Below are 9,877 nucleotides of genomic sequence, written 5' to 3'. Positions count from 1 at the left end.
GGCAGCATCACTGAAATGTGTTCTCAGCTTTTGAAAAGGAGAACACTCATTAGCATGTATTAATTCTGGAATTTTCCTGTTAGCCAACCGCACTGCTTTACAGTCACGTCTTGTGGGCATCTGTACGTGGTACTTGTTGAGGAGTGAAGCTATTTCCTGCCAGTTCTGCTCCTCGGTCATGCCTGGTGGCTCAGGAAGTTCAGCGGCCTGGTGTCTGATACAGTGGGTGCTTGAGATTTCGATCTGCCCCACTCGTTCCTCAGAACACAGGTTTATTCTCAGGATGGTTCATAGCAAGTGATTCCGGTTTCCAGTCTGGTTGAAAAAAGTGAATATTGAATGTCCGTGCCCAGTTCTTAAAGACTCGTTTCTCTGTGATGAAGCGGTGATGACTGCCCTTCCGTCCTCGCTCATGGGAGAGGTACATTGTACATTCATCTGGTCCAAAAGGTTCGTAATAGTGATAAGGGACAGAGGGGTGATTGGGATCCCTGGAAAGGAAAAATAAGACAAGTGATTAAAGCAAAAATAAAAAGATTTCTTTGACCAACTGAGGTAAGATGTTATCTTTAATAAGCTGATAAGCAAATCATATTTCAAGGTTAAATAAATTTCGACAAATGTTTTTTCTGATGTTTAAGCAATAAGAAAGGAGAGCGGTTTTGAGGCTGTGAAATAAAAGCACTAACCATCAATATCAAACAAAAAATTTAAAGTGTGCTGCAGGATTTTTCAGGCTTTTGGGATTCAAAAACTGTGTATTATTAAGACCCAACTAGAGTTCTCGTTTCTATTCTTGTACCCATATAGTCTAATTACTACAAGAAATTCTAGAAATATTTCTAAAGCAAAAACAGATCATTCTTCTTCCCTGTTCCAACTCCCAAATCATCCAGAGACTTGCAATTACACTAAGAATATGGCCTTGCCGAATGTTAAATGATCTGAATCCTTTCTAGAGTCTTCTCCTAACCCACCCAGCCTTGTCCCTTATGCTCCAGCGATATTGGCCTTTCTGGTCATCATCCCTTCCAAGCTTGTCCCTACCTTGACGCCTCTGCACTTGAGGGCCACTGTCTAGAACGTTACCTCACCAGTTCACTCCTCTCACCTTTGGGGATCGACTCAAATGTATTTTCCTCAGAGAGGCTTCACCTGACGCCCATCCCCTTCGTTTCCTCTCACTTGGATTTATTTCTCTATAGCATCAATCACTGCCTGGAACTGCTGTTGGTGTCTCCTCGTTTACTGTCTGTTCATGAGCGCAGACCTTTGTCTTGTTCCTAGCAGGTGTTCAATAAATAATTTTCGAATTTCTGTTGTTTAAAGAAATTTATATGGAGTTAGCAGCTACGCAACAAGCCTCTAAAGACAATTTCTTCTCCAGGTATGGAACATTGATGATCTTAGTTGATTCCATGGAAGAGAAAGAAGACGTCAGGCACGATGCCACCGTTTTCCTTCTGTTGTCTGGAAACACGATAGACTCAAATCTAGTCTCTAAATCCAGAAATTCCAAATCCTCAATCCCTGTTGTGTAGGCTGACTGGCCCAATATTTTCATGTCTCTATATCCCTGTCTCTGCTTCAAATGAAAACCTTGGCTCATTTCTTGAAGGTAATGTGTGCTCTTGTTGTAGGGTTACTAAGATATCTAATATAAATAAAACCCAAAGAGCCTTGGTATCAGACTGGCTTTCATTCTGTGCCAGTTCGCTCTACCTCTTCTGTCTTGAAGTTTAGATCATAAGATTATGACATCCCAGTAGACAAATCTTCCTACCTTGAGCTACACTCACTAATCAGCCTTGTGGCAGAGACGAATGCCCTTCTTAGTCTCTTCTTAGCTCTTCCCTTAAAAGGGCCAGATGTCCCAGCAAACCACCATTTACAACCTTGTGTCCTGGGGTTTCTTCTTTGGTCACTGGGGCTCTCGTGTAAGCACAGTAACTTGGTTTCCCAAAGATGTTCATCCTGCTAAACACTTATTTGTTTTCTTCAAGGGAGATCAATAAACAAATGGCTTGTAGAGTAGCAAATTTACAGGGGTCAGGGATCAAAGTCTTTTATCAAGAGGGGTGTCAAGTTTGTGGCTCTGACAACAATAAACCTTTGTGCTGCCTCTCTTCTGAGGTTAAGGTTTTTTTCAGGAGTAGATTTATTTTTGTCACGTAGCATTTAAACCTTCCTCACCCTGGGTTGGATGCTGCGCTGAATTAATACTTTGCATCTCTGTTACGTTAGTCTCGGAAGTAGCTCTATGTCACATAGTGAAACATCAGCAACAGTTCTGTCTAGTTATTACAGATACCACTTATTTACTTACCCTAAATAATGGAGTCGCCTTTAAATTTTAATAGAAGGTGTTTTCAATGCAGAAAACGCTTGCCAGGAAAAAATTAAGCTGGGACTATCTCTTTGAAGAAAAATAAATAAATAAAAAGACATAGAATCTTGTGAGACAAATATCCCCAAATTCACATGGTATAATTTGGGAAGCCATGGCAAATTCATGCTGCCATGGTATACTTGGGGTTAAGCTTTTATTCCAATACAGGTCAGGTTTTAAATCTGATTCATCCAAGTTTTGGACATATTCTTGGCATCGGTCTGACTAAGGAAACAATTAGATTTCTAAAAATAATCATGCGATTGATTTGGCACCTAGGAACAGAGGGAAATTGGAAACCAGCCGAAGGCTGCTATAGGATCGATTTCCTTATTCAGGATGACCATCTCTTTGGATGAAACCTCATCTGGCTTTATATTGATCACCTAAAGAGAGAATTAAATTTGCATATTTGGTAAATTTAAATCTTGATTTCAAAGGTGTCCAAATAAGTGGGGGTTGTCTGCATCCTTTAAAACTCTGTCCAAACGGCAGAGACGTGCTTTGTGGGGCTGAGAAGGCAGAGCCGAAGCAACGGCAGGAAAGCCCTCCAGTCGGGAGCCTGCTGTCAGGGATAATCCACCGTTCCATCCAGAAAGCCCTTCGCCGTTTAAGGTCATGCTTCCTGAGTTCTCTGCTCAAACCTGACGTTCCAGAGGCTGCTGTGATTTTTCTTCCTTCGCCTGATCCCAGTGAAAACAACAATGACTATCAGCAGAATTTCCACTTCAGGAGGCTACTGTTGTAAAGGGAGGGTTCGGGCACCCCGTCCTTGTGTTGGGCCAGGGGAACTGAAGGAGGGAAGGTGCCAGGGGCGGCGTGATAATTACAGAGCCGGTTACCCTGGTGGCGGCCTGTTCCCCGCGCTCCCAGGGCCGGTGTGGGAACCAATCCTGCAGAATAAAGTGAAGAGCGGTTTTTCTTTTCCTTATGAAGGAAGCAGGTGGGGAGAGTGAGAGAGCTAGCATTTAGTGCACGTGGGGAGCTTTAAAGAAATACCACTGTCTGTGTTCCACCTCCACAGGTTTGGGTTTAATTGATTTGGAGAGGGTCCCAGGCATGAGTATTTTAAAAAGTGCCTTAGGTTTTAGTATCAAAATAAATAATGGCAGTATTGGATTAAAAAGAAACACCATAAAATAAAATAAATACCCATGAGTCCACGTGACTTCAGTAAACAAGTGAATAATTAAATTAATGAGGGAAATGAAACAGCATTTTCTTACAGAAGAATTCCAATGAATAAATCTAGAAAGAATGAGGGAACACAAATCACCATTAGAAGAGCATAGTAACTATTGCAGGCAAGATGCACCAATGAATAGGACATTAATGGGAATATAGGTGGGAGAAATAGGTTATTTGCATAGATTATCTCCCCCCAAGATAATTATAAGTGACCAAGGGAAAAATAGTAACTTTACAGTGAGTAAAGCCAGTAGACACACTACCTCAGCCAAGTGATAAAGGTTAACATGGCCGGCAATAAGACATTTTGATCTCATGTAACTCTTGATATGAAATGCTGTAAAGGGCTTATCGCTTCTGTGATATCCTTCCCAGTAATGTATAACCTCAATCTAATCACAGAAATACAAAGTGAGGGACATCCTACAATAATGACCAGAATTCTTCAAAAGCATCAAGGTCACGTAAGGTAAGGAAAGACTGAAGAACTGTAATAGATTGGAGGAGTCTGAGGACACTCGACAGGTAAGTGCAAAGGTGTCCTGGGGTGGGTCCCTAAGGAGATCAAGACATCAGTCAGGCAGCTGGTGAAATCTGAATAAAGTCTGTAGTTTAGTTAAGAGTATTGTGCTGTTGTTAATTTCTTAGTTTTGATAATTGGACCATAATTATGCAAAATATTAATATTAGGGGAAAGCAGGGTGAAAGGTATACCAGAATTCTGTGTATTATTTTGCAACTTTTTCAGTAAGTCTAAAACTATATCAAAACAAAAAATTTTTAAAAATACAATAATGTTAAAAAGTTCCTTAGGGGGTTCTAATATACAGCCAGGTTTGAGATGGCTGATTGAATTAAATACTCGCGAAGCCCTCGTTCTTAACTTACACCATCATCTTTACTTCCCCATCAGTCTCAGGCAAGTATCGCTGCTCCATTCCATAGGCGAGCATCCGGGACCCAGGTTGAGTCCTGTGCCTGGCTTTAAGCACATAGCCTCACTCAGGGACCATCCAAGAGGCTCAATTTGACTCTTTCAACCCAAAACCCAGTGATCGGTACTGTCCATGGACTAACGTATCTAATCCTCACAAAGCCCTAGTGAGAAAGGTACTCTCATTATTTCTATTTTACAAATGTGAAAACTCATGCACAGAGAAATCGAAGAATTTTCAGAGCCCGATTATGGACCAAAGCTGTCCTCTTGAGAGTGGGGCTTTGTGTCTTGGAAAAGCTCCTGTCCCACCAGGTGTGTTTGTGCACTAATGGCACCCCAGGTTCCCACTGGGGCTGGCAGCACATGGTTGTGGACAACTTTGTCCCTGCTGCATTTCCCAAGTGCTTATCTATAGAGGTGCCCTGTGCTCGGTGCAGCCGGTCAGGGTGCAAAGCAGAGGCCTGATGCTCGTTCACAGTCCTGCCCCCGAATGTTAATGGCAGCAGGAGTTTGGAAGCTGTACAATTTGAAAGAAACCTCGTAACATTAATAAGCAAGGGGTGGGGGTCATTCCATTTCCTGGTGTGATCTAGGTTAACCCTGCTCTCCAGGTTGCGGCTGGATTATCTATAAGGAAAAAATGGTGTCTTTGCTTCTCTCTAAACACTTTCTCCAAACACACTTCTATTCTTGGCGTGATACTTGGCATAGAGTAGACAGTCAGGAAATGTTTGAGGAAGGGAGTGAAATCAATAGCTGTCAAGTGTCTATGTTATTCTGAAATTGGCTTGCATGGGAGGCCTCTGGGAACGCTATGCAGCCTTCAGAAGGAAATGTCCCTGCAACAGGCCTTCCAAAACATCTGCCTCAGGCCGATGAGACCCACTGAGCCACCTTAGTCTGCTGCCTGATTTCTTGTCTTTGGAGCCTCATTGGAAGGTAAACTGCTACACATCTTGGAAGATGGTGGAATAATACTTGTGTATTTGGGGCACACTGAGTCCCGAGAGGCTACAGCTATTTACCTGTCATGGGGCAAAAGCCAAAGTGAGTCACCTACACTCACCCCTGGCAACCTAGGCATCTCAGGTGGTGCCATAACATCTTCTAATACATCAATGGTACCCACAAGAGAGAGAAGGAAGGTAAAGAAAATACCAAATGACTGGTAAGAGTTGGTCAAGTTATGGCAAAAAGAAGAAACAATAAGTATCTAGGAAGAAATACAATTATATATTTAAAGGCCACTTCATAAAATGTGAACCCACGGAAGCTTTACCACTCCACATCCGTCCTCTGTAAGCATCAGATTCTGCATGGTGCACTGTTGCCATGTAGGAACTTCGTCTGTTATGCTGGCAGATTTATTAATATTTGCGAGCCAATAATTCTAGCAGAATCAACTCTCTGATATTCATGATACCTTTGAGATGTCCTTCACATTATGGATGAGATATTAATTTAGTTCCACGACAGTGATCTCTCTGAGTCATTACTCCTCTAATTAATACTGAAGAAATAATGGATAACTGAGAGTTGTAAACTTGGTAATGTGTTAAGTATGACCAGAAATAAGATTATTAGATAGAATTTAAATGCTTACCCCATTATTATTGCCAATAATTTACAATGGAAAATGAGATTAAAAATACTTAACATAACTTAGTTTGGAAAGCAAGGATAACAGATCTTTTCGCTGCAATTTATAGTCCACCTAGAGACTGGATTTGGCTTCCTCTATGGACATGGCATGATTTAAAGGTCTACCATCCACACAATAATATATTTTGATGCTGTCTAAGATGCAGCATGGGATTAATTTTCTCCCGCTTTCTGAACACTGATGAGCTCGGAGTCTGGTGATGGAGGCAGATGGAGATCGATGCCTGATACCCGAGCCCCTCTTGGAGGACCAATGCTGGCCCCGCTTGGGAATGAAACAGGTGGCTGCCCATGACTTCCAAGGACCCTCAAACTCTGAATTTGCCATTCCTGATTATACTTTTTATTCACCTGACACTTTGGGTCTTGAGATAAGTTCAGAATCGGTCTCTTAAACATCACCAAGGAAACAAGGAAAGGAAGGTTTTAAAATTTATTTATTAAGCCAATCCATTCTAAATACATAGCATGTGCAAGGCACAAGACAAGTGCTAAAGATACAAGTGTGGAAATGCTTCCTCTTAAGGAGCCTACAGGCAAATGAAGGAGATAAAAAATGAACCAATGAAGCGGGCAGAAGGTCCTGTGAGGGGACAGGTGGACTCAGACAGGAGCACAGAAAAGAGGAGGAGGGCTTGTTGCATCTGAAACAGTGAAGTGAGGAGCTTTGGCTCTTGAATCCTGCAGACCTGGATTGAAATCCTAGCTCTGCTAACTATCTGCTCTCCAGGCATGGCCAGCTGTTTCATGTCTTTAAGCTTCCTGTATAAAATGATGATAACAATAATGTTTACCTCATGGGATTATTATAAAAGTTCAGTGAAATGGCACAGGTATTTATATTAAGTGTGGGGCTGGCACGTGGTATGTGCAGGAAAAAAATATCAGCCACTAATATTCTTATCGAAGAGCCAGTAGTAATCATCAGATTAAGAAGGAAGGGAAGGGCATTCCAAGCGAAGGGCAAAGGGACTGGTACCAGAGGGGCGAGCTCCTTTATAAGTTTTTCAGTTTGGCTAACATAAGTCTGTGTAAGCAGAGAAGATGAGATTAAAGTGGATACAGAGGCCAGGTCCTGGAGGACTTGTGTCTAAGCTAGGGAGTGTGAACTCTGTTCTGAAAGCTTCAGAGGACGATGGAGGGGTTTCAGTAACAGAGTCAGATGGCACTCAGGTGACTGAAGGCAAAGACCCTCAGTCATTCATCTGTGATTACGTCCCCAGTGCCTAGTACGAGTTGGTTGAATAAATGAAAGTCTGTTTGTCTCTCTGATTAATTTAGTAAATGACTTTCCCTGAGGGTACTAATTGTGCCGTAAGTTCCAAAAAAGGTTAATTTACCAAAAATAAACAGTTGGCTCTCTTTTTGCTTTCTGAAATCTGGCCCCATGTGGCTAATTCTTCATTCCCATTAGAAACTGGGCACTTGAAGGAAACAACTGAATGGGTAGATACATGGTGAACAGCCTATGATATCCTGGGAGCAGCCAGAGGCCACATGAGGTCTATTCTCAAGAGTGAGGAGACATGGAACCTAGCTCATATGGGAAGCCATGCACGCCCTTCTCTTTCCAGCAACCAGCTCCACATCATTCATTAGTGCTCTTGGACATCTTCTTAAAATATGCTAAGGGTTATCCACTCTTGCAGATTAGTGAGTCCCTTCACCTGGTAAATTTATGCATGCTTACTGTATGGCAGGGCTGTGCCACGCACTCCCCACCTGTTACCTCCTGGAACTATGATATAAACCCCTGAGGTAAGCACTGTTGTCATCACCATCTTACAGATATGGCAGCTCAGGCTTCTGAGACAGTCATTACATAACTTGCCCAAAGTCACTAAGACTCAGTGAGGTCAAATAAACTTTCTCATGGTCAACAGCTTCTGAGGGGAAGAAGTGGTTATTTTCACCCACATCAGCACCCTCTTACTACAGCATTAAAGGGAGCGTAGAGGACAGGACCATTGATTCATTTAATGTTTGAAGCATTGGCTATAGGCCTGGATGATAAACAATTAAGTCCTTGCAGTAGGGCTTCAGCAGTGAACAAAACACACAAAATTTCTGCCCATGGTCAGTTTACATTCTGGTGAACTTGACTTGCTCTTGAGCTCTTCCAAAGGCTTTGTTCTCCCCAAACCTCCCCTTACCACTTTTGGCCTGTTGATATCTTACCTCCTGAAGTCCTAGAGCTCATGACACATGTACCCTGCATGACACATAGCCACTTTCATAGATAAAACATGGCTCCCAGCACTTGGGTCTTGGGCATCGCTGCCCTCTCCTCTGTTGCTGGAGCACAGTTGGACTGAGCAACTGGGAGAAGCAGGCAAAATAAATAAGTAAATAAAAATTGGGGTGGAAATGGTTGGACTAGTAGAGGAATTGACTTACATATTGCTTTTCATTCTTTGGTTGCAGATCTGTTTGAAAGGGTCATTTGACTCCAAGAGGCATTGCTGGGTTCCTTAGTGTTTGGAAGTGTTCCCTGGTACGGGTAAGGCTTATTGTGAGCCTCTACTACACAAAGGCTGTGTCCTGTTCTTTGAACCTCCCCAAGTTCTCTATACCTTTCAGGGTAAATCTCAAGTACTGAGGATAATAATAGTAATAATAATTTCATACATCTATGGCATAATATTATGTATTAGTAATAATAACAATCTTCCCTGAGCACTAATTGTATATTGGGCACTATATCAGATGCTCTAATTTCATGACTTCATTTAATCCTCACCATGACCTGCTTGTTATTATTTTCCTATCACCATTTGCAGAGGAGGAAAGCAAGGCTCAAGGTCACCCAGTTAGGAATTGGGTGCCTGGTGATTCAACCAATATGTTTTGGAATGAAGATGAAAGAAACTAGAGCATCAGTCTGTGCTGCCCCTGGTCCTTCTCACTCTTCATAAACAAGCATTACAACTGAGAAGGATGCTCTCTGCAGCCAGACCCTCTCCTCCAGAAGACACCTCGCACAATTTTCCACTTTCTCTGACAGGACGCTGGGTAGAGGGATCCTTTTGAAGAGTTATTGCTGAAAGCATCTTGTGAGAACAACTATCAGACCTTTGGGATGGTGGCTGAGGAACGGAAACCCAGCGCTGGTGACAACATATGGTGCATTGGCAGGATCTTGACCTCCTTGTTAGTGTCATTCCATAAATTGCTTCCGTCTATGTACAAGTCTTGATGAACTAACTCTGAGTAAGAGAAATGACAGGTTAACTTGCCTTTCATTTGTTTTCCATAATAAATGGAATATTTCCTTAGTCATTAGCATTTCAATTTATTCATGCACTTTCTCCCTGGCATCCTAATGGCAATATTACATAATTATATCTGCCATATAACCATCAACTTTGACAGCCCTTTGCATGCTCCTAAGTGCCATTCCTGCTGTCTTTGTTAGCCTGTTGATTTAAGGAGACAGTTTGCTTTCTTATACCATACTACCTATTTTTTGCACACAGATTGTTAAACAGGGAAATGAGGTCAGTGAACTAGGTGATGAAGAACTGGGTGAGAATGGAAGCTAACTCTTGCCATGTACTAGGCCCTGTTCCAAGCCCTTTACATGTATTAACTTGTTTAATCCACCTACAGCCCTATGAGGTAGAGTCTGTTATTATTCTCACCTCCACTTGAAATGATGAGGAAGCTGAGACACTGAGAGACTGAATAATGTGCTCAAGGTC

At 42.2% G+C, this 9,877-nt stretch overlaps 1 protein-coding gene across 1 annotated transcript in view; it reads right to left on the bottom strand.

Annotated features, from left to right (window-relative positions):
• Positions 1-259: 259 nt before the first annotated feature.
• The window catches only part of ST6GALNAC5 (ST6 N-acetylgalactosaminide alpha-2,6-sialyltransferase 5), a 165,310-nt gene continuing 155,692 nt past the window's right edge, over positions 260-9,877 (bottom strand). Inside the window, exon 5 of the mRNA XM_054566823.1 lies at positions 260-491. Within this exon, the coding sequence (XP_054422798.1) occupies positions 260-491 (232 nt within the window). The remainder of the gene's footprint in view (positions 492-9,877) is intronic.

The sequence above is a fragment of the Pteronotus mesoamericanus genome, unplaced genomic scaffold (assembly GCF_021234165.1).
Source record: "Pteronotus mesoamericanus isolate MK-2021 breed Mesoamerican mustached bat unplaced genomic scaffold, CSHL_Meso_final contig_181, whole genome shotgun sequence".
Taxonomy (NCBI): Eukaryota; Metazoa; Chordata; class Mammalia; order Chiroptera; family Mormoopidae; genus Pteronotus; species Pteronotus mesoamericanus.
Note: the sequence above shows the minus strand (reverse complement) of the source record. Positions and strands in the feature narration are given on the sequence as shown.